The sequence below is a fragment of the Phaseolus vulgaris genome, chromosome 3 (assembly GCF_051622355.1).
Source record: "Phaseolus vulgaris cultivar YP4 chromosome 3, ASM5162235v1, whole genome shotgun sequence".
NCBI lineage: Eukaryota > Viridiplantae > Streptophyta > Magnoliopsida > Fabales > Fabaceae > Phaseolus > Phaseolus vulgaris.
The window spans coordinates 42,971,999-42,996,733 of record NC_143500.1 but is presented as its reverse complement, the minus strand read 5'-3'; the positions used below and the strand labels follow the sequence as shown (position 1 = coordinate 42,996,733).

The 24,735-nt window shown below is 31.1% G+C and overlaps 3 protein-coding genes across 7 annotated transcripts; 2 read left to right on the top strand and 1 right to left on the bottom strand.

The window, feature by feature from the left end:
* The first annotated feature begins 596 nt into the window (after positions 1-596).
* On the top strand, positions 597-4,410 carry LOC137807784 (ubiquitin-conjugating enzyme E2 2). Of its 2 annotated transcripts, none has more exons than XM_068608574.1 (6): positions 597-822; positions 1,286-1,428; positions 1,571-1,596; positions 2,136-2,225; positions 2,309-2,397; positions 3,968-4,410. In XM_068608574.1, the coding sequence occupies exons 2-6, from the start codon at positions 1,304-1,306 to the stop codon at positions 4,094-4,096; spliced, it is 459 nt and encodes a 152-aa protein (XP_068464675.1). In that variant the 5' UTR covers positions 597-822; positions 1,286-1,303; the 3' UTR covers positions 4,097-4,410. The 2 variants fall into 2 exon arrangements, with proteins under 2 accessions (XP_068464675.1, XP_068464676.1); XM_068608575.2 differs by having other exon boundaries at positions 820-947.
* A 1,688-nt stretch (positions 4,411-6,098) lies between these two features.
* Positions 6,099-8,906, bottom strand: LOC137807783 (uncharacterized). The gene is made up of 6 exons (XM_068608573.2): positions 8,750-8,906; positions 8,503-8,611; positions 7,305-7,653; positions 6,580-7,063; positions 6,439-6,494; positions 6,099-6,354 (listed from the first exon to the last, which is right to left on the bottom strand). The coding sequence occupies exons 1-6, from the start codon at positions 8,790-8,792 to the stop codon at positions 6,307-6,309; spliced, it is 1,089 nt and encodes a 362-aa protein (XP_068464674.1). The 5' UTR covers positions 8,793-8,906; the 3' UTR covers positions 6,099-6,306.
* Positions 8,907-11,686: 2,780 nt separating this feature from the next.
* LOC137807782 (protein IQ-DOMAIN 31) lies at positions 11,687-19,750 on the top strand. Of its 4 annotated transcripts, none has more exons than XM_068608571.2 (8): positions 11,687-12,376; positions 12,519-12,558; positions 13,932-14,029; positions 14,684-14,941; positions 15,971-16,174; positions 16,257-16,331; positions 17,848-18,958; positions 19,247-19,750. In XM_068608571.2, the coding sequence occupies exons 3-8, from the start codon at positions 13,946-13,948 to the stop codon at positions 19,276-19,278; spliced, it is 1,764 nt and encodes a 587-aa protein (XP_068464672.1). In that variant the 5' UTR covers positions 11,687-12,376; positions 12,519-12,558; positions 13,932-13,945; the 3' UTR covers positions 19,279-19,750. The 4 variants fall into 4 exon arrangements, with proteins under 4 accessions (XP_068464672.1, XP_068464670.1, XP_068464671.1 ...); XM_068608569.2 differs by having other exon boundaries at positions 11,695-12,376; positions 14,681-14,941; XM_068608570.2 differs by having other exon boundaries at positions 12,198-12,376; positions 13,914-14,029; positions 14,681-14,941.
* The last annotated feature ends 4,985 nt before the right edge of the window (positions 19,751-24,735 follow it).

Genomic DNA, 24,735 nt, shown 5'->3' with positions numbered 1-24,735 from the left:
AGATTAATCAAATTGAGAGAAACAATTTTCTCAATTGACCCACTAAGATTGGTGACTAAATCATAAAGAAAAATAGAGAATAAAGAATCTTTAGAATAAAAATGCACTTTTTCTGTTTGAAAATCTGATCGGGTAGAAATGTAACCTGACTCCCCAGCCACAACATGACGTGATCAAATTTTAGAATAGATGAGGTGTGAAAGAGAAATTGAAGAGAGAAGGGAGAGAGAAAGTGTTGGATGACAAAAGAAAAAAAATGAAAGTGTGGAATAATACTAAAAAATATTAATAATGATAATAATAAAATTAATTTTAATATTCAATTAAAATTAATTTATAGTAATAAAGAGAATGCAATCATTTTATAAATATATAATTTTACAATTGTTTTAAAATTTATTTTATTAATCAAATGAGTTAAAAAAACTATAAATATCAATTTAATGAGAAGACCTATTAAAGTAATAATAAAAGAGTAAGTATTAATTAAGGTAAAATAATAGTTGATGTTTATTAATTGTATGTAGAAAGGTAAAAGTTGAATGTGTTTAAAATGCTTTTTATTCCAATTTAATATTACTCGTACGTGAAAAATTGGAGCAAAACATATGCCATATTTTAAACGGGGTGTTGGAAAGGCTGATGAGAGACAGACATAGACACAGTTACGGCACGTACGCTTCTTAAATCCGCGTATCAATATCGTGAGATTGAAGCATTATTAACTTTTTCTCTGCCGCCACCACTTTGGATCCCACAATCCTCCATCTTTCATTGCTCTTGCTTCTTCTTTCTCACTATCATTCCCACTCACACACATCGGTGACTCAATTTCTTCTCCTTTTACCTCTACTTTCAATTACTTCGTTTTTTTATCATTATTTTTATTCATTTGTTATCTTGTTCCTTTCAATTTGCGTTTGTTATGGCCTAACGGTCGATGATTGGTAGGTGGATCTGCATCAAAACCCCCTTTTCAATGTTCCTCGGAAATTTCCACTTTTTTTTCAAAATTTTGGGGTTTGTTCTTGTTATGTTTCGGATGAAGCTTTAGTACGAGACCAGTGAAACTATTTGGCCTGAGTCGTTGTCCTGGGAATGATTGTGAAAATTTTGAGAGTTATACTCTATATATATATATATATATATATATATATATATATATATGTATATGTGTGTCTGTGTGTGTTCTTGTGCATATAGTGGTGAACTAGGTTTTGCCTCTATTTTTTGTTGTTGAAAAGAAAATTGAAGTCTTTCGTGTTTTCTCTCTTGTGGCTGTTAGTGTTTCTCGGTGGTAGCAATGTCTACTCCCTCTAGGAAGAGGCTCATGAGAGATTTCAAGAGGCTGCAACAAGACCCACCTGCAGGAATCAGTGGTGCCCCTCAGGATAACAACATAATGCTGTGGAATGCTGTCATATTTGGGTGAGTTGAATTGGATAGAAGATGCGGTGCGATGTTTACTTATATAATATAGTCACTTCGTTTTGTTTTATTTTCCTCCCCCGCTTTGTTTAAGTATGGATGGATAAGCAATTTCTGCTTTCTTGTCTGCTTTGGATTGCAGTCCTGATGATACTCCATGGGACGGAGGTGAGTCTGTCCTCTTACTATGATTCCTATCTTGGAAATTCTTTTATGCATGTGTCATATCAGTTATTTAGCCATCTTGTACATTGCATGCTACGCTACTGGTTAGGTTATATTTGATGAGCTTGTTTTTACCATAGCTACTATCTTGGAACAATTTCGTTGCTACCACTGTTTTCTTTTTGGGTTCTCATTTGGCAGTATTAATTCTAATTTCTGTTTATTATATTGTCATACATTAGTTTTATATTGTTTCTTTTTTATATTGGTTTATGTTTCTGTCAGAGGTGATGACTTAGTGGAATAAGTCTTTTGTTCTTGTTATGTTAATATTAGAGATTGCATTTACATTAACAAGAGAAGGATATTTTGTTGGAATATTAAACTAAATTTTTCTTTCTTCGTGAAGCTGTATTATGGTCTGGAAAAGTTAAATGAAAATTGGATGCTCATAATCAGTAAATCTTATTCATATACTTGGAAGTCACATTTTTCTCTCTTAACCCTATCACAACAATGTCTTCACATTTTGAATTATTTAGGCACGTTTAAGTTGACTCTCCAGTTTACTGAGGATTATCCTAACAAGCCACCAACTGTACGATTTGTCTCTCGAATGTTTCATCCAAACAGTAAGTTTTAGGTGGAAATGATTAATCTTCTTATACATAAATTACCTATCTAACTAGTAATGTCGTTTTTCTTCTGTGGGAAGTTTATGCGGATGGAAGTATTTGTTTGGATATATTACAAAATCAATGGAGTCCTATATACGACGTAGCTGCAATACTCACTTCTATCCAGGTATTATCTTGTATAATATTGTCAACAATTCTACATTTCTTTTCATTTCATTGTTAGTATATTACAATAAGAAGAGCAAGCACTTATATCTGCACAATTAGTTCCAGACTTGAGGTCTGGTTTGTCCGCCTTGACCTATGCATGACCATCCAACATTTTGCACAAATTAATGCAAGATCCTGTGGCTTTTTAAATTATTTATGTCTTTTTGTCTATTGAAGTGCTATCTGCTTCAAGGCATTACCTTTCCTTTTAAATGTCCCTTGCTGTTTGCTGATTCATGTCTTCATTCATTTGCAATGTTAACTTGGCTTTCCCTTTTACACCATTAATTTCACAGTTTCAACAAAAAATGGAGAATGCAATTCAGGAACATGATTTTCTTTATAAGATTATCATTTTCTTCTCTTTACAAATTTCAAGGCATTTTCTTTTGATTTACTCGCTCTCAATTTTAATGATTCTTTTATCGTCTGTCAGTCCTTTCTTATCCCTGCTAAATGTTTGAACTCATTACTGTCAATTGTAGTGTAGTTCCAGAATTTTAAGCCTTTAAGTCTGTGAAACATTTTAATAGAACAGCTTCGTTTTTTTAGTTTCCTTGTTTATGGGTATAAGGAGCTTGTAAGAATTTATTTTAGGTCTGACCTTTTAAGAGACTGCATTGTTGTTCGGATATGATGTATTTTCAATTCCTCTCCCCCTCCCTCCCTTCATGGTTATTGTATTTAGAAGGATTTCAGATCATCCTCTTTGTGAGCTTTTATCTTAATGGAATTTTTTGCTAATATAAATCACAAAACCAAACATATAAGATAGAAGCATGTCATATTTTTTTTTGGTGAGGGGGGTTCATTTTCTTTAAGGGGGAGGTCCTAGGCATGATGAGGCATTTTAAGGATGCGCTAAATGTGATTATTGGAACTCATTGGACAATGGTAATTGAACCTGGTAAGTGTGCTTCCGCTACAAGGTAAGCACCATGTTCCAATGTCTCCCTGTGCTAGGACCATGATGGGGTCAATATCAGAGGAATGATAGGAAATAAATAGGCCCAGCAATGCCAACTAATTAGAGATACAAGTAAGGCAAAGTTGCTAGAGTTAGTAACATGATCAGTTGGGCAGTTAGTTTAACAGCGTGGGGGTAGGGGAGTAGAATATGGATCAGTAATTGATTATTGTCTGAAAACGGAGGTTTAGCTCAGTTGTGAAAGGGACAACTCTGTGATGGGGAAACCTTTGTAAGGAGAATACTTTCCCTTTTCTGTTCATATTTCATTTTCTTATTAACTTTATTTCGTTTTTTTTTTCTTTTTCTGGGTTTGTAACAGAAGATGGTATCAGTATTCTCTTGTTGTCAGAGTGCACACCATTTATTGGGGATAAGTTACACTTTATTGTTTTCCATTCTGATATAACGTGGCTGTGATATCTCAGTCCAGGGTAGTTGAGAAGTAATTGTGCATGTCTAAATTGCTAAGTTCATGGTACTAGTCTTTGACATGTTTGATATATAGTAGTTAAAATGTTTCCATTACTTCTGAAAAGTAATTATTACTCTGTGGCAGTCATTACTTTGTGATCCCAACCCAAATTCTCCTGCAAATTCAGAAGCAGCTCGGACGTTTAGTGCAAACAAGCGCGAGTACAATAGACGAGTTAGAGAAATTGTGGAGCAAAGTTGGACAGCTGACTAAGCTCACCACCCGTCATATGTCTGTGGGCCTTTGAAGACATGAATTAGGTTGGACTGCTGCCTATAAGAATCATTGTGCCAACTTACTGAATTTCATGTCATTCCTTACTGTTTTGAATGTTAGGATTACCTTATGTTTAATCAATCGTAGTCTATGCATTGTTCATGTCAGTTCATGTATTATATTATAGAATTCTGTCAATTTGAATTGGATTATTGTCTAACACGGTTCAATGTATAAGTTGTAGTCTTCTGAACTGGTTATGATACCAAGGCTTTATTAAACTAGCTTCAATTTCAATGATTTCATTGTCACATTGCATGTTTGATTTTGCTTTCAACCTTCTCTTGTGTGACTGTGAAGTCGACGTATCTGCCTGAATGAGGTGATTGATCACAGCTCTAGATGTGAAAATAACTTAGGTTAGACGTTATTATATCTGAGTATGACCTTAAAATAATAATAAGAAAAAACAATCTAAGAATGACTTTTAATTTGTTTTAAACTCGACCTGATTCGCATAAAAAGGACCTAATAACGTCAAAAGTCTGTCCTATCAACCTAAATAAGTTTATTAGCAATTACACATTTTCTTATATTATCATGTAATACATTTATTGTATATGGTTATTATTATATACAGTTATAATACAACATAATAAAGTAATTGTTAAGAAACTATTCTTTTTAATAAGGTCACGGTGAGGGCTATATTTTTCAATGACTTTGTAAGTTTGACTCTTTAGGTCTTGTTTAATGATTAAAAAAATATAAATATATCTATTTAATATAATATGTTGCAAACAAATTATTATTATTTATATTTAACCTAAAATATTATTTGAATTGTTCAACATTAATATATTGCAAACAAATATGTTTTATATATATAGGAAGCCCATAGGTTTATTTCGTATATAGAGGGATTTGCTTGACAAATATGGATTTACTGAGCATAGTTTAGAAGGTGGGAATAGTTTACACAGTTTTATGATAATCAAACAAACATGCACTTAATTGTTTGACAACATTGGTGGAATGTCTGGCAGAAATCTTAAACAATGACAAGCTTAAATAAATTACTATTGTTTAGTTTGTATATTGTACGAATAAAATATAATATGTAAATTTAGCTTTTATTTTTCATAGAATGTGGAAAAATCTCATCAAAGTTTAAAAAATTAAATAAATTAGACAAAGCTAATAATTATGTTCTGAATTCATACTGATTTTGATTGTAAGAAATTTTCCTGATATTTAAAAGAAAAAGTTGTATATGTTTATTTACCTTAAAATGCAATTGGTAAAACGCTTTTTTTATTCTATCATTTTGAAACATTATTGGTAAAAAATATTAGAATATAAATCAAAAGTTATATCCTACACAATTTATTTACTATTAGTAAATTTTAAGTAATAATAAAGAATATATTAAAAAGTGTGTTGGGTATCACTTCTTATTATTACATAAGTTAATGATGGTTCGCTTCTAATAATGTTACAACATTTAAGCGTACAAAATATACTCATCATTTCAAAGAATATTTGACATTATTATTTAAATATGTATACTAAAAGTTTGACAATTTTTATAATAGTTTAAATAAAGTTGTGCTTTCATATTCTTATAATAAAAATCACGTTTAACATAATTTATGTTCAAACCCATACATTAATCATTTGAAAAAACAGAAAATATCAGCCAACCTCAGTCCCAAGAACATGTTGGAAAACACGAATTTTCTTCTAAAGAAAGAGAGAATATATTGTTTGGTTAAAATGAATCTAAATTCAGGTTAAAATTTTCTCAATTTGGACGATATTATTATTATGACATATTTAGGCATCATATTTCAAATTTAAACGTTATATATCATATTCCAATTTAAACATTATGGATTTTAACGTATATATTCACAAAACATATCATAACGTTGAAATCCGTATAATCATTTAAGAAATAATAACTTTAAACATGCTAATTACGTCTGAAATCCATGTGTATGCAAAATATATATATTATTATATAAAAAGCACTTGCCAGAATATTCAATACAGTTTGGTTTGATTAACACACATCAAGACACGAAGCACAAAACGGTGACAACAATTTTCACCCGTTTTCCTATATATATAGACAACAAACTGGGCAAACATAAAGTACAGTAGGCAAAGTTTGAGAATTACAAACTTAAGATCTGCAATCTTGTTTACGCGACTTCTGTCAACAAACTGATCTCATCAGTTGACCGAACGTCCTACACGTGAAAGAAGCAAAACATGTTAGTCACATAACCCCCTTTTCACAACTTTGTCAAAAATTATACTTAATAGTAAGTTACCATATTTTCTTTGTTTCCCTGTGCATTGTCTACAGAACCTGTAGGGCTAATTGGAACTGTGAAAGAAAATGATCACGAGATATTGTTAGACTAGCTGAACTAAAAAAATGTCATCAGTGTTAACTATTTTTGGACTCTTGCCTTTAATAACATCAGATTTTTGTGGTTGTTTCTTGAGCTCGCTCCTTTCCTTCTTAGTTTGTTGCTTAGTTGGCTTCTTTGATTTTTTAACCAACCTAGAGCTCCCCCTTTCAGAAACAGGTGTTGAATTTGCAGAGTTCTTTTTGAGATTTTCTCTCAACCTGGATCCGAGGTTATTCTTTTGGCCAGTTTCCTTCTTTGTTGGCTCTGCTTTAACAGGAGATAATGGTGTGGATTCGGTTTCCAATGATTCGGGTTTCACTTTTTCAGTATCCATGATGGATGAAGAACAGCAGTGTACTCCATCATCAGAGGATCGAGTTCCCTCCTCCTCTAGCACCTGCGAAATGCTTTCAGAAACTGGGGTCTGCTCTATATTTTCTGCAATGTAATAGCTTTGAAGCAGTTCTTTCACTTCTCCGAGTTCAGCAAGCTCATGTCTTTGCACATAAGATTTTAGCTCGTCTTGCATCATCGGGAACGGCTATGGTTGTTGCCATTGAACCAAGGAATCATGAAACGAAAAAGGGTTCAGGGTTCAATTAGTTAACAAAAAGAACAAGGCAGAGATACTGTTTTCTGCGGCAAATTGCAATCCGTAAAGATAATACGGCAGACAAAAAAGGTGAATTAATGAAAAATATATTTGAACCTAAAGAAGTAAAAGGAAAGAAAATTGAAACATGCAGAAAATTTATGTTTGTAATATCTACTGATATTGTTACCTCACATCTTGCTTCCCAAGCAAGTTTGAAGAATCCAAGTGAAATTGAGTGCTTAGCAGCAGATTCAGACAGCTTGATCTGGTTTAGCCAATATGAAGAGGAAGATAGGAGATTGAACTTCATTCGGCCGGGTGTTTTGGAACTGTCAGATGCCGGTGTTTGACTTCTGCTTTGAGACCCTTGGCTATTGCCATACCTAATTTTTCTGGTCTCTGAGATTGGGGTAATGTGGCCAAACTTTGGATTTGGAGAGGAAGAGGCTTTGACAGGAACGGAGAGTCTCCTTGGTGGTTTAGCACCAGTAGACTGACCACCAACACTTCTGCTTACACATGGAGTACTTAACCCTCTGAAAATGAAAGTGTTTACAATAAATTCCAATTTCACAGCTCATACCAAAAACCACTTATCATGTTGCCTTGAGAAGAGACAGTGCAAACATAGAAGCAAGTAAAAGTACCGTAACTAATATCAGAACTTAAAAGAATTAAATTCTGAGAATTTAAATCTTGAGACACTTCTAATCTAAAATATTAAGAAAATAAATGAATTTATAATTTCATTTATATATGATTTATTCTGTTTATTTTTGTGAACGTGGGATTTTCAACTACCACGTGATTTCCTGAGCACTGTCTCAATGCCCAAACACAAGCTAAGATAGATAAAAAAAGTGGAACATAAACCTTTTCATTACAGAAAGTTAAGGCCTAAACTTGCAGAGTACATAATTTGCAAGTTTTCCACACACAAAAAAAAAAACAAATAATTTGGCCTTATGAGTGAAAGAACCTTAGGGACTAAATTCATGTTTTAAAGCGTCTAGTACTTATAAGGACTAAACTCATGTTTTAAAGCGTCAAATTTAAAAATCACATTAATAACAAGAACCAAATTGTACTAATATAATAAAAATATAGAGACTAAGTTTTTTTTTCCTCATAGATGACTAATGCCTAAATCAGTACAATATAGACCATTTAACTAGGTAAAGCCCAAAAAAACATCGAATCACATGCTCCATATTCGTTATTGGTGCAGAGAATGCCCTTCATATGAGAAGCAAATTGGTGAGATGAAAATTCGAAATTTCAAATAGATTCTGAGACAAGAGTACAGGTAAATGAAATTTTCTCTCAATCAAAAAAACACCTAATGACTTAATCTAACTTCATAACAACAATACATGAGAAAGTACCTTTTAGATTCAGAAGAATTGATGCGATCAGGTAGGTCTGGTTTGCTTTCCTTGAATTTAGAGGACGATCGTAGGGGGTACCTCTGGAGTTTGGATCCCGCAGAATTCCCTGAAACAGAACCACCGCACAGTTCAATTGAGATAACCAAATTTGACGTAACCATTACTGTTGTCACTGTGACTCTGCACAAAGACATGCATAAATAAATAAAAAGGTAAATTCAGAGAATTGGGTGAAAGAGAGTACCAACAGAGAGGGGCTGTTCTTTGGCAGGTTCTTCCATTTCCATCTTCTGCTTCAGAATTGAAAACCAGTACTTAGTGGTTGGTTTTGTGGTTTCTGATGTTTTGAATATAAAAATAGAAAACGAGAAAAGCGTTAATAAAAGTGACAATGAGCGGGAAAAGATGCAATGGGCCTGGTTGTGGTGGATGGAACAACTCCCATGTCAGTTTCTAATGTCTTTTTTGAATTTCAAATTTTAAAAAAACCGCTTTATTTATTCCGTCTTTGTTTCGTGTGAGATTGTAAAAAAAAAACTGCTAAATAATTGTATTGACTTAAATATTTAAATTTTATTTATTAAAGGATAAATAATATATATTTATATATTAAAGAGTAGATTATAGTATATATGTAGTCCTTGTTTTTAAAAGATATTAACTAGTATTATTTTTTATTTTTTAATTGATTATTAAAAGGGTCAATTATTACACATGAGAAGGGAAGCAGACATCCTGCTTAAGTAAAAGAATCACAATTAAAGTAGTTGATTTTGACAAAATCCCTATCGTTTATTTCAAATTGATATTTTTAATTCAAATACTAAATAACTTAGATTAATTAATGTTAATGTATATAAGCATTTTCACTATCCTAAATTAACTAACAAAATAAATTAGAAAAAGTAGTCAGTTAAGTAAAATTAAAATTATACTAATTAAACATTTTAAAACTAACATCAATAATGAACCATATTTATTTTTCAAATATTATTAGTTCTAAATTTTTGTGAATATCTCTTTTATTAGTATATTTATTATTTTAGTATTTAATAAAATAATGAATATAAAATTTATTTGTAGGTAATTTTTTATTGTGTAAATGATTTTTTTATTATTGTGGTCAGTTATATGAATTGAAAATTCCTTCCCTTGATATCTTCCTCTTCTCTGGATTTGCTTAAAATCTGTTGGTTGACAAAAAATTAAATGAACATGTTTATGAAAGATTTAGTGATTTTTATGTGTTGCACTCTGTTTTTAGTGATCTTTCACACTACTTAACATTGCTATCAGAACGGAGGTCAAAATAATGTTAAAAGGAGACAGGAATCAGACACAATATGAGTAAATATAGAGGGGCAGTGTAGTCAGTTTTACATAATATTTTTTTATTTATTTCAGCAGTTATTTGTAGATAATTATATTTACCTCTCTTTGATAAATTATTAAAATGTCATTATTTATTATTTATAGATGATTTTACTATTGCATTGTTGAATAAGAATTTAGTGTATAGTTTTTAAATATAGTTACACTTTTTACAACTCATTTATTTTACAAATTTCATCACTCAAAGCTTTTCCACGCATTTTAGTGTTATATTTTTTAATATTTGTTAAACAATGTACTTCCGTCTAAAACAAAATAAATGAAGTGTATAGTTTTACAACATTTTCAAGTCTATTTTTGTTAAAACTTTTCATATGCAATATCATTCATGCTATAACACACTATCATTACTATGGATAAAAAAAAGCATAAATACAAGCTAAACTAAAGTTTAAAAAACTTTAATTTTTTAATACTTACAAATTCACGTGGTTCTCACAAATATATATATATATATATATATATATATATATATATATATTACAACTCATGTCAAAACACTTATATATGTATTGAATTTGACTAAGAGATCTGCATTTGTCATATTACATTCGTTATGTTGTTTCTTCAACACAAACTACATCAATAAGAGCTAAGTCTTCTTATATGAAAGGATAAATTTCTATGATGTGTCAAACCAATTTTATTTTATTTTCACACTGTAAACTAAGTCATATAAATCTCAATTGACTCTAATCACTTTATAATCTTCATCTATGATTCCAATATCTTAGTAGAGTTTGAATATCTCATTAGTACAAATCTCAAATTCAATATATATCTTAAACATCTTAACACAATATCCCCTTCACAACAAATAATTATATATACATCATACTTCACATCACATACAAACATTTTATCATAAATTTTCATTATATACATCCAACTTAAATCAAATGTCAATAAATTGAAAAATCATCATACACTACGTTATAAAATGTTCAAATACAATATATTGGTAAGAAGATAAATACATTTTAAAATTTATAAAAATTTAAAGTCAAGTTTCTTCAAAGTTTAAAAAAACCCCTTATCACTTAGCTAGCATTTGGCTCACTGATCAAATCAAACATATATTGTAATTCACCCGATTACCATTACGTTCACCCAACCAAAGTCATCAACACACTTAACAACTTTTAGTTGTCTAATGAACAAAATACTTAGCCAACAACTACACCAATGAGAATTTTTTATAAAAAGAAAATCTCTCGTTCAATGATCAAAATTTTCAGATTTTCAATTAAATTAGTTTTACACAATTAAATTATGAGAAGCGTTCAATGATCAAAATTTTCAGATTTTCAATTAAATTAGTTTTACACAATTAAATTATGAGAAGCAGTTTCGAATGTAGAACAATTTTTTTTAATTTAATTTTATGAAATCTATCATCATTTCTATAATTTTTAGAACATGTTGTTTTTTAATTTGAATTTTTAGAATTTTATTACAGTTTTTTTTTTTTAAATCTCTTAGAACCCAATAACATGATTTTCATACTCTTTTTTTATCTTTCATATTTTGTGTGTCTCTCGTACATACATATACACTTAAATCTATATTTTATTTAAATATATATATATATATATATATAATAATAATAAAAAATAAAAATATGGATATTAATAAGCAGTGACTGTGTTCGCACTACTTCTAAATAATAGTGGTGAACTTGATAAGATCCAAGTTATTATTTTGATTGTAAAGAGACAAATAATAAATTTTACTTAAAATCACCTATGCCAGCCCTTAAATACAAAACCAGCATGTATATGGTGCGTTTATTACGGACAGTGATAAGGTGGGGTCGTTAACTTCACTGCACCACCCTCCCTTACATCCTCCTCTTTCTCTTTGTCGCATGCTCCACGCAATCTCCCACACTGTTCCTGCCACCGTGGCTTTCAAACCTCGCACCACGCAAACCACCTTCAGTACACGCCACGCGCTTTCATCTCTGCCATCCACCTCATTCAACTAACGGTTTAACTCTCCCAGACGCGCCTCCCCGCGTGAACCATACTTCGAGATGCAGGGGCCATAAAGTCATTTACCAATGCTTCGGGATAAAGATTAAAGAAACTGGAACACTTCGTTTTGAAGTAACTGTACTGGGACTCCCAGAAACAACCTTCTATTAAATCACAGCCACTACTTTTTCATAGTGTGTCCTCGTGTGCAGCACAAACTCTCATTTCCACCCTTTGATTAAACCATTCCCTATTGTCAACGATTCAAACCCACCAAGTCTTTGAATCGGATGGTTATAACAAGGGTATAGCATGTGCATGAGTGACACGTGGCGACTTCCCTACAACTTATCCAAGCTTTTCAGCTTTCTTTCAGACATTTTTGTTATTTCAAATTTCACTCATCCAGCTAGCACAGTTTACAGAGAGCAGCAGCAACAAACAAAGCAACCACAAAATTTACGCAGCGTTAGATCATTCTTCTCTCTCTGTCCTTTCCATTGGTAAACAATTTGTGTTCTCTCTCTTCTCTCGTGCACTCCACTGTATATATTTCTCCTCTTGCTCTAGAATATATTCTAAACAAACGAGGAAATAAATTATTATTTTATTTTTGTATTCTCATTGTTTGGTTGTGGTTCATAGGAATGGTAGATTTGAAGTGAAAAGGTTCCACATTGGTCAGGTAATCATCAGATCTAGCCTCATTCTAACTTGTTAGCACCAATTTTAGACACTGATTCAAGGACCGAGAAGTGTCCTGTGCCTCCTAGTTCTCGCACGTAGCAGATCTTGTGGATTCTAGGGTTTCTGTATGGGTGCATTTCAAATTACCTCTTTTGCTGTCCGTTAATACATTATCAGTGTTGCGGCATTTCTAGTGAAATATGTTCAATATTTGATTTTTGGTGAATTCAATTTTTGCATTTTAAATTACATATTTTGCTGTGCGTCAGTAACTCTTTTTGTTTTGTGCTTATGTGTTATTTATTGATTACTGTCTAAGTTGTAATTTTTTAGATTTGTACTGCTCAATCGAAACTCAGCAGGCAGGAGCTTCGAGCTCGAGAGATCAAACGTAGTTTGCATTGTATTTTGTTTCATCATTTCCTTTCCGTACGCTATGATTGTCGGTGGCTTATAGCGCTTTTGTTTTTTTAGTCGAGGTTTAGCGGTGGAGGTTAGGGAAAAGTCAAAGAGTGACGGTGCATCTTATTAAAAAGGATATAGACATGATACCATTTTTTTGGTGCTGTATTATTGCATCAGATAAAAAGATGGTACTAATTGTGCATGATGTCTATGTCTATTTACTGTTGATAGTTGATTGGTCATTAATTATGTCATCCCAAATTGTTGATAATACTTGATTTTGATTTGGGAAGTTATATTTTTCTATTGTTGTTTTCATTTGTTTGAAAGGATATTGTTGATTACATGTTCATTGATTATTTTTTTTTATTGATAAGGAAAGGTATTTATTCTGAGACTAACATCCTCATGGAAGAAAAACCTGCTGTTCTGTTTGACCTAAAAATATTGCAGAAATGGAAAAAAGTTATTAGTATATAAGTTATTTTCTTTGCATAATTAAATTTTCTTGAGAACCCATCGCCAGATGCCCTTTTATAAAGGGGGACTTGTTGTTTTTTGTTTAAAGGTCTATTAACTTCAATATTATCTTTGACATGTTTCTTCAGATATTGTTTGAATATTACTATAAATTTAATGTGATTTCGTTGCCTGAGATCCTACAATTTGTTTCTTTCTGAAAATCATAACATTTTGCTGTTTTTTTTTTTCTGAATACTTTCCCGTATCAAATGGAGGGCATGCCAGTTTCAAGATTTATCCCACCTATATGCTTGGCTAACTAAAGGAATTGATGAGTTCACTGTAAATTTTTTTAGTTGCTCTAAGTTAATTGAATTTGGTGATCTAGTTAAGCCAAGCAGGCATTTTGCATGATTTCAGAATAATTATGTACTTTAAAATTTACAAATATAAAGCAACTATCGTGGAGATCAATTGAGAGATCAGTTTTACCTTCTTTTACAGGTCCCCGGGTCACAATGGGTAAGTCACCAGGAAAATGGATCAAAACCGTACTGTTTGGGAAAAAGTCATCCAAATCAAATATTTCAAAAGGCAGAGAGGTAATATTTGTGATAGTTAAGGCAACTTCACCTCTCTGTTAATTGTTAATCTGTATTCATATTTCACGAATGCATTCACACATTCTTTCAAATTACATTAATTTTTTCATGACATAAATAGCCAAATCTATTTTTCTTCAAGAAAAATGCAAGACACTAAAACACTCTTTTTTACACTTTTTGATTTGATAAAATGTATTGAAAACTACAAAATCATGAGCGAGGTTCATTAAATAAGAAGCGAGATGTGTTGGAGAGCTTGTTGGTAGCACTCTTTTTCCTTTAAATTTTGATGCAAATGGCATCATCAGTACTGTTAATCAAATGTTGTCATGGATAGAGAGAATGTCACCAGGAAGTAGAGAACACAGATTCTGTTCTCCTTTAAATAATACATTCTGGTTTGGTGTTGATGTTGTGTCGTGGGACTTAACTTTTGTTGCTATTTTTGCACTGTGCTGACCTTTCTTAACACTTATCTGAATTTGCAAACAACCTAGGATTAGTCATATATTGCTAGGAATTATAGATTCTGTTATATTGTTGAAAGTATCACTTAAACTTATTTTTGTCGACACAGTAATAGTATTTAATATGATCTTCCCCATCTGTAATTCAATACCTGATTTAGTTTACTATAATTTCATTTAGAAGCTTGTTAATAAAAAAGAAGGAGTAATAGTTACCTCCAAAGTGCCAGAAATGAGTTTGACCTTAGAACCAGCCTCCAATATTATTCCCAATCATGATGAAGTCCAGGAGCTGGAAAGCAAAGAAGCAGAAAATGTTTTACCTGGCAATCAAGAAATAGACATAGTGGGATCTACTAATGAAGAGGATGTACTAGATCCAGAGAAAATGAGGCTGGAGGAAGCAGCAACAAAGGCACAAGCTGCTTTCAGGGGTTATTTGGTAAGCAATTCACTGTTTTATAGAATACAATTCCATTAATCTGTTCTTAGAGGGAATCAAACACAGGTCCTATGAGTAGACATAGAAAAATTTATATCTTTTATATATATCATTTACAAATTACATGTATTAACTAGTTTACCAAATACTTACAGTAGTAACTTATATGTAACAAGCTCTTAAAATAAAGTATTATTTATTTATTAAGGTTGTTATTATTGTCATTAACATTTTGGGCAGCAAGGAATCAAACCCAAGTCCCATCAGTACTCATGCAATCCACCACTACTGTTTTATAGAATAATTTACTGATTAAATTGCTAACGTCTTTTAATCATGAAGAAAAACTGAACTGTAAATATGAAAACTATGTTTTAATCTATATTGCAAAAGGATAGTAAATGAGTGGAATTAATTTTCTGCTATTATTGTAAATTATCTTAACATCTGATTTGGAGGCTTTGGTGGATCAAGAAATTAAGAGGTTTAGAGGATTCAGTGTTATTTATTATTATTAGAACTCAACATTGACTCTTAGTGTGATATTTAGAGTTATAATCCCTGGGCGTTTGTAATTTGTCTTCCCCCCTTCCCATTTTTCTTTTCAAATTTGAGACCTTATTTTATAAATTTTATCTGAGACTGACGTGTTTATTTGTCAAGAGTAGCTGTCAAGTCCATGTTGCAATTTGAATAATTTTCTCTAAAATAAAGTTCATATTATCTTTTATTTTATCCTTATTTGGGAAATTGTTTTCTTAATGAAGATAAGCTCTGCCTGATTTGGTGGTTCCCGCTGCTATGACACTTTATAGAAAACCGTATTTCATCAGTAAAATCTTTGACTTTCTTAAGTTCTTCAATTCTTCACTTACAATTTGATAATTGATAAATATGTTCATGAAAGGCTGGCGTACAAAGAATTTCTTGACCTATCAAAACAATCTTTATCAAGTTTTGATTGTATGGCTTGTTATAAGTTGTAATTTTTGGCATTGTTCCTCAACTAATGGGAGTTCTTTCATGAAGGCTCGGAGAGCATTTAGGGCCCTCAAAGGCATAATAAGGTTGCAAGCACTCATTCGCGGGCACTTGGTTAGGAGGCAAGCTGTTGTTACATTATGCTCTATGTATGGTATTGTCAAGTTTCAAGCACTTGTTCGTGGAGGAAGAGTTAGGCAGTCTAATGTTGGATCTGAAATCCATGAGAAGTGCAATATATTGAACCCTCTGGTAATTTTTCAAAAATTGAATTCTCGGTAAATATTTTTAACTATTGCTAATGGTTTTCCTTCTCAATGTCATTTACCTTTAGGATGGAAAATTTGTCAAGCCAATTGCTATATCCACGAAAGTTACAAAGCTGTCAGCAAATGCGTTCATTCTTAAGGTAACTTACATTACACCATGTTCATGTTAAGTTCTTTTTTTGTTTTTCTGTTTTGGCTACTTATTCTGTGTAAGTTTCATTCTTGAATGTACAATAATATGCTTTTTATGAGAACCAATCTAAAATGTATCATACATAATTTTTTTTACAAAATACCCTTAATTATGAGTTATTTCTCCAAGTTCAATAAATAGTAGGTGGAAAACATTAGTTCTTTAGGCTTTTTAGGAGTCTAATTTGCCTTGTATGTACTTTGACAACTTTATTTTGTCTCTTCACATGCAATAAGAGCAATAAATATAATATGATGAGAGAGATTAAGAGAATTGGATATAATAAAAGTATTTCAAATAAATATGAAACCATGTCTCATTAATATTGAGGGTAGATTTGGAAAGAACTTATAAATGTAGGACAAATTTAATGTTATTAATTATACTAATTAGTTTCTCCTTGTAAATTAGTTAATTACAGAGTTTTTTTTTTTAAAAAAATGTAAGAAGTTGAATCTATGTAGTGAGTAAATAACATTGTTAGAGAGACAACGAAACACCCCATTAATTTCTCTAAACAGGGACCAATTCCAAAAAAAATGTTATTTTTTGCTACACTAATGCTATTGGTTTCATCAGGTAAATAATCTTCAATTAATGCTTACCTAGTCTTCATGTAAAATGATCCTGTAACAACTGCAATTTTAAGTCCTGAATGAACAGGATTTATAGTATGGATCAAAGATCTATATTTTCTTTTGTGGTTCCTCAGGATTTCAAATGGCATGTATTTTATTTGTAGATGTATAAAACTGACTGTATGTGAAGAAACTAAAGCTAAGCTGAAAGAGAAAGGTTTGTTTAACTAAAAATGAATTTGCATTGCCAATTTTAAAGTACATGTAATGTAAATGTAATTATATGGACTCGGTAGGTTGCACAGCAAGATATGCTGACTAGACTAGAGCTCAGCATAACTAACAGAATAGCTTGCACAGCAAGCTATGCTGACTAAACTACAGCTAATCTAAGTAACTGACAGCTTAGCATAAACTGACTGCAGTTAGTTACTATATATACTGAAGTGATTACAACTATAAACAATTCTGTACACTATCAGTTTGAGCATCATGGCCTTCAACATGAAATTGGGCCTAAAAATTATTATAAGGGCCTGCTGTTTCCCATTCCCCCTGTTAAAGAAATGATTTGGTTACATTAAATAGAAAAAATATGATTTGATTTGATTACATCAAATAAGGAAATATCTAAGCAAATATTGCTCATTATTAACTATTGATTTTGTTCCTTATTACTACATCTCTTCTTTATTATAAATAAGAATACTCGTGTGTGCATTACACAATTACAAGCAATCCTTCTAATCTTGTGTGCCTGTCTTAACACTAAAATTTATGGGTGAATATAGTTTTTTTTCTGTATTATAATTCTGTAGTTCTATTAGAATTTGTCTTTTATGATCTCAGTTAGCTTGGACATGATAATGTTGTTTGTTGTTCCAGCTTTTTACTTCGTCAACTACAATAATGGCACTGCGTTTGCAATATGTTCCTGGTGATCCAAATTCAGTCCTAAGTTGGTTGGAGCGCTGGTCAGCATCTCAATTTTGGAAACCAGTTCCCCAACCCAAGAAAATTCAGGATATTAAGGCTCAAAGGAAGCATGGCAGTATTTCAGTTGGCGATACTCAAACGAGTAAGTCAAAACGTACTAACAGGAAGCTTCCTACTCCGAATTTTGACTCAGTCCCAGTGCAAGCAAGTCATGAATTTGAAAAACCTAAACGAAACACAAGGAAAATTCCAAGTCAACCCTCAGATCCCGTGCAGGAAAACACACAAAATGAGTTTGAAAAGGTTAAACGTAACTTGAGAAAGGTTCATAATCCTGTTGTTGAGAATGTTGTTCCTTCAGAAGTTGAAACAGAGATGCCAAAGGAACATTTGGAAAAGGCCACAGTTACCTCATCCCTTACTGTTTCGGAACAAGAGGTTGTTAGTTTTAATGAGAAGATCAAGAAGGAAGCATCATTAACTGCTTCCAGTGTGCTGGATATAGAAACTACTCCTAGACTTTCAGCTAGTAACGAAATCCTTGACACACCAAGCAGTATTCAAGTGGCTGTGGAATCGAAGCCCTTGACTGAAATTACAACCAAAGATAAAAATATTTCTGATGAAGTAAAACATGAGCCCATAGATTTGCCAGAGTCTAATTTTAAAGATGAAAATTCTCACTTCACAAATGGAGATTTGAGTCACAAGGAAGATCCAATAGGCAGTGAAAACCAGAAACCAAACCGAAAAGCCTCTATTGTAGCAAAGCAGGAACGTGCAGAGAATGGTATACAGAATAGTCCAACATTGCCAAGTTACATGGCAGCAACTGAATCTGCAAAGGCAAAGTTGAGGGCACAAGGATCCCCAAGATTTGGACAAGATGGAAGTGAAAGAAACAACCAGACCCGGCGACATTCTTTGCCGTCCTCAACTAACAGCAAAATTAGTTCGCATTCACCTAGGACACACAGACCAGTTCAATCAGGTCAGTCAGGTGGCAAAGGGGGCAACAGAAGTGACAGAACTGTATCAACAACTTCTAGAGATGGAAATGGTATGAGATAGTTTTTCCTATAGTGATTTGGAAAATTCACCCAAAAAGTATAATGCTTTAAATATATTGCGAAATAATTTCACCTATTTCAAATTACTTTGTTAGCTAAGTTGCCAGATTAACTTAATCATGCCAAACATGTCTAGATTGCAAATTCCGAAACGGTATAGTTCCTTTTATTAACAATTAAACAACTTAGCAGATGTGAACTCCCAAATTTCAATCTGAATCTAGTATGTCTTCTTTTTATTGTGAATGATAATCATCAATGGGTCTGTTCGCTTGCAGGAAAGGTAATTCAAGCAGAGTGGAAGAGGTAATTCGAGGAAGACCGATGTTCTAGAGTGGAGTATAAGGAGGCCGAAACTCGTGTGTGGTTTATGTGTATCTTTGATGAGAATTGTTGAATCGATAGGACTATAGGTGTGCTTGAATTCAGGTTATTTCTTCACTTGCTGCATTTTGGGCTTTGAAGGTGATTTGTACATTATAGGTTTCTAGTTTTGCATGATGCAACTATACCTAAAGTTAATTATGTTTTCGGCATGATTTCTGGAATGTCCAATTCTCATTAGCACGTACCTTAACATGTATTTGGTGTTACCAGAACTTCTCTGTTCCGGACTGAAGTGTGGTCTGGTAACCAGAATATGGCCGTGCGAGATTTTTTTGCGAATTTGGTTTTTTAGGATTTTAACTGCCCATCGTCAGTCATATAGCATATTGTTCTGTTATGTTGATTTCTCACCAACCTAGGATGACAAAATCTTGAAAAGGTTATGTTTTTTTTCACGCTTTCGTGTCAAACGCTTGATGTTGGAAATAGGAACGGTGGATGAATGGGTAATGGAACTGCGCTTGTTACGTCTAGGATTGGGCATTGAATTGCATCCTTTGCATTCATTTTATAATAGCACATCCCATAAAATTTCCACAATTATTTTTTTTATTTCTAGGAGCTGAACATATAAGGCGGTTACAACAATTTACACATTGCATACTCTAGGGGATAAAACAATTTGCATACTGAATTGATGATTTCAATGTTTATTAGAATATCTATTTGTGGTATTTTTAAAAAATATATGATCCTTTTAGTTAAGATACAACTATGGACAAAATTTAGTCATAATTTCTAAGTATTTATGTAGTACATAAGATAAAATTAGAATTTTACTTCTGTAAATTAAGTTACCTTCCAATGTAAACTTTTACTATGTTAATTATCGAAGTAGTTGTGATTTTAATTGAAAGTCATAAAGAAATTTTGATGGTATTTATTATCAGGATGGATAATTTACTTCAAAAGTAAGGATCTATAACTCTAGACAAAGTGAATATTAGGGTGGAGGATTATAATTTGTTATTTACAATGTACCAAAATCACTAGTCAATAATATGGATATATAGTTTAATTATAGGTTTATTACACGATAACATTTTTCTTTCCTTTAATTTCTGTTAACAAATCAGAGACCATATTTAGCAGTTCAAATAATATTTCTTTCTGAGTTGGGGCTTTATCTGTTTGTATTTTTTCAAATCTGTTTTTCAAATCTGAGTTGATGTGTTAATAGAGGGATTGTTTTTTACTTTTTTTTATTCTTCTGGTCTCACCCCATTATATAAGAAGTCTATATTTCTAGATCTAGATTTGAGAGTATATATTTCTAGATCTAGATTTGAGAGTAACTTCTGGATTATTTAATCAGAATATGTATTTGGTAAAAGGATTTTGAATTACATAATCTGAAAGTTAATCTCATATTAGAAAAGAATTTAAAAACTTCTTTTGAATTATTTAATATAGAAACTAATCATGTATTTAAAAAATATAATTTGGATGTTAATTATGAATTTGGAAAATGACTTGCAGTGTAATTCAGAATATTATATAAAGATATTTTTGAAAATACGAAAATTTATGGAGATGAGAGAAGAACATAGAGGTGCACAAAGAAACCGTCCGAGGAGGTGCAAGTTAGAGGTTTCCATTGCAAGAGGATAATTTTAGAAAATTAAAAAGATGATAGGGTGCGATTAAAATTGATATAGCGGGAGGAAATGAAAGGCAGCAGAGGGGCTGTTTCTTTCTGCACCTCATAGGTTCTTTCGTTACCTTCATACAAAATGTGAAAATACATTTTTATTTTTTTTGTGTTACTCCCATAGAGTAATTTTTTAATTATGTAATCTGGACATGCATTTGAAAAAGACTGCCAGATTACTTAATCCAGAATTTTAAAAAGACTTCTAAGTTACATAATTCAGAAATTAATCATGTATATGAAAAAAGACTTCCAAATTATGTAATCCAGAAGCTAATTACGAATTTGAAAAAGACTTTCAAATTATGTAAGAGTATTTTTGGAAATAAAAAAATTATGGAGGTGGGAGAAAATATATGGAGGTGGTGAAATGTCAAAAACATCCTTGTTCATGTTTATAAAACAAGTCTATTCTGGTTTGGGTGTTAATCGGTGAAGGTTTTGGATTTTACAATCTGAAACTGTTATGAAGTTTTTCATATATTCTGAAAGCATGTGTGGATTTGGAAATACACTTTTTAATGTGCATTCTGAAGTCTATTTTATGTCAGAATACACATTTTAGAGTGTATATTTGGATCCGGAAATGTATTTAAAATTGTAATTGATAATGTATTAATATATTTTGAACTATATAATTTGAAAATACATTTTAGAATTCGTATTCTATAAATATATTTTAAAATTGATAATTTAAAATATATATTTTTAAAAGATAAAATTAGAAATTCAAATTTAATGGGGGTATAAACATCAATATATGAGGTGTGAATACAATGGCCTGAAAGTTGTCTTCGACAATATGAATAATGTGACTGTTTCTTCCTGCACCTCCACATCTTCTTCTGTCACCTCCATACACAACATGAAAATATATTTTTGTCCTTCTTGTATCACCCCCATAGAGTAGTTTCCGGATTATGTAATTCGGAAACTCATTTGAAAAAGACTTCCAGATTACATAATCCAGAAGTTAAATAAGATTTCCGGAGTATGTAATTCAGAGAATAATCATGCATCGAAAAAATGACTTCTGGATTATGTAATCCAGTAGCTAATTACAAATTTGAAAAATAATTTTCGAATTACATAACCCAAAATATTATAAAAGAATATTTTTAAAAATTTGAAAACTTCAAAAGGTACGGAAGTGCAGGAAAAGGTTGGTAGGTTACCAAGAAGGGGTTGTCAGATTTCAAAAGAAAAGAAATCTTGTGAGATGACCTTTTGAGAGTGAGGATAGTTTAAAACAAAGTTAAGCTTCCAAAGTTTAAGTTTTTCAAAAATGCACTTTTCATCCAAAATAAATATTAATATTTTAATTATTTATAAAAATTTATAATTTATAATTTTAAAAATTATTTTAACGTTTTATATTTTACTTATATTTTATTAAAAAAATATTTTTTTTATTATAAATATTAATATTTTATTGTAAATATAAGATGAAATATGGTGTCAAAATATTATAACCATCTAAAACTATTTTGGATGAACTCTTAGTTTTGAGAGGTTTTTTTTGAGTTTCTTGGAGAAAAACTCAAAGAAGGTTGGTGGAAGTAAGGTTTGGGTTAGGTTGTGACTATGACAGGAGATGGTATTGATGGATTGACAAAAGTTTTTTGGTGTTTCTTGGGGGATGGTCAAATGTTACTAAGGTTAGAAAATGAAGGTCAATGGCTTTCCTGAAATGTTTCTTGATGGAATTTTGTTGTTGATATGTGGAGATGAGTTTGATTGAATTATGCTATGTATAGTTTTGGACACTTCTTCACAAACTGAGTGGCAGAAAGACAACAAGAACACAAAATATTTGCAAGCTTCCATGATTTGAATGAGTTTAAAGAATGTGTCATAAAGAGAGAAACCTATAACGAGGAAGAGACAAACACACATAATAAATACTCTTTGTCCCTGTTGCTACTTTTGTCCCTTTTTTTTGTTCTTTTTAAAAATATTTCCCAAATTATTTAACTTTCTTCTAAGGTTCGCTGAAATATTAGTCTAATCCACATGTTGATGAAGAATGAAAAGAGTAAAAGCAGGTTAAATAGTGTTTTGAGTCCTTAAGAAATTTGAAGCCTACTAAATTTAAAGTAGAAGATAAATTAATTAATTAAACTTAGGTAAAAAAATGGCAATGTAAGATTTTAGATAAAAAAAAGGTTCTGAGACTAAGTTTAATAAATAAAAACTTAATTACCTCGAATTTAAACCAGAACCCTACACAACACAGATTGCAGTACTACTAATATAATCAACCTTTTTTAAATTCTCCTTAATATTGCTTGCTGTAGCTTCCAATAAGTCATTTAAAAAAAAATGTATTAGGTAATGTGCTATTCTACTTTCAAAAATAGTATTCTATTTTTTATATCAAATGAAGTAACTGAACCTAAATTTAGGTTAAAATATATTATATTCGTAACATTATTTTTTTTAATTATTTTGTAAAAAATCCTTTGACGTGATTTTGGCGTTTTATAAATTTTTCCTTTATTTGGATATATTTTGAGTGGGAATAAAATAACGTGACATGGCAGATTCTTCTGTTTTATTTGTGATTTGCATTTTTGCATTTAATTGCAGATTGGTGGTTTCCAAGTTTCAGAGGGAAGTTTCTTGCCCCGTAAGCAAACGATTAGCAGATTTTTTTTTTATATTTTAATTGGAAAGCAATATCACTAATTTCACTTGATGATAATGTAATATCGTTAATTTATATTAATATTATTTAATTATATCATCTTTATTAATAGAGATAATCTATTTTTTTATATTTTTTTAAATTACATCATTTATTACTTTAGTATTATAGAGATGTAAACACACGTAATAAAATAGAAATTTACTCTACTAAAAATAAGATACGAACAAAATACAAACATATTTCTTCACCAGAAAAAATTGGAGGATATATCACTTATTTAGATTTATGGTTTTGAGCAAAAAGAAAAGAAAAAAATATATATGTAAAAAGTAAATATGTGAAAAGTAAATGTCATTTTTGCCTTATAATGAAGAGAAGTTCGTGAAAGCCAACTCAACATTGTATTTTTTTCAATTTTGTCTTTTTGTCTTTTTTTTTTTTGTTTTCATGCACGTGGCACCATACTTCTTTTTCATAAATATTAGTTGTTAATAGATATATGAAAATAGATATTCCATTTGTCACAGAGCGATTGCCAAAGGTGGAGTGATTATAAATCAAATTGTCATTTCATTATTTTTCATTGGACAATTGCTTGCCACGAAACAGTATTGAATTTGATTTTTTGAATTTAAGTAAAAATAAATTGTCATTTTTGCATTTGACACCTGCTCCTTTTCTCGCTGTTGATGCACCATTCGTGTTTCTCATTTTCTCTTTGATTTATTTTTTTCTCTTTCAAGTTTACTTGCTTGCCGTTACTTCTCTGGGCATAATTTAATGAATAAATATTAATCATAATTATATTAATTAATTTAAATCATAAAATATATTTATCAATACTAACGGAAACACATACGTCTCTGTATCCGTATTTTTTATTTTTATCATTAACATTTTCAAAGTCATAATATTGTTATAATAATAAAGAAAAAATAATTCAATATTTTATATTTATTAATAATTCTTAATTTAATGGAATGAGACTTAAAAATAATGAAAGAATGATCAATTTGATAAAGAAGAATAAAAAACAAACGTGTCAATAAGAGAATGTGAGCACCACCTCCAAACAATGA

Coding starts and splice junctions, on each gene's coding strand:
- LOC137807783 (XM_068608573.2), bottom strand. CDS start 8,792: ATGGAAATGGAAGAACCTGCCAAAGAACAGCCCCTCTCTGTTG. Junction 6,495..6,579: donor AAAATCTGATGTTATTAAAG/GCAAGAGTCCAA, acceptor TTTCTTTCACAG/TTCCAATTAGCCCTACAGGT. Junction 6,355..6,438: donor AGGGAAACAAAGAAAATATG/GTAACTTACTAT, acceptor TTTCACGTGTAG/GACGTTCGGTCAACTGATGA.
- LOC137807782 (XM_068608569.2), top strand. CDS start 13,946: ATGGGTAAGTCACCAGGAAAATGGATCAAAACCGTACTGTTTGGGAAA. Junction 14,030..14,680: donor ATATTTCAAAAGGCAGAGAG/GTAATATTTGTG, acceptor AATTTCATTTAG/AAGCTTGTTAATAAAAAAGA. Junction 16,332..17,847: donor CAAATGCGTTCATTCTTAAG/GTAACTTACATT, acceptor TTGTTGTTCCAG/CTTTTTACTTCGTCAACTAC.
- LOC137807784 (XM_068608574.1), top strand. CDS start 1,304: ATGTCTACTCCCTCTAGGAAGAGGCTCATGAGAGATTTCAAGAGGCTG. Junction 1,429..1,570: donor TGGAATGCTGTCATATTTGG/GTGAGTTGAATT, acceptor TTTGGATTGCAG/TCCTGATGATACTCCATGGG. Junction 2,398..3,967: donor CAATACTCACTTCTATCCAG/GTATTATCTTGT, acceptor ACTCTGTGGCAG/TCATTACTTTGTGATCCCAA.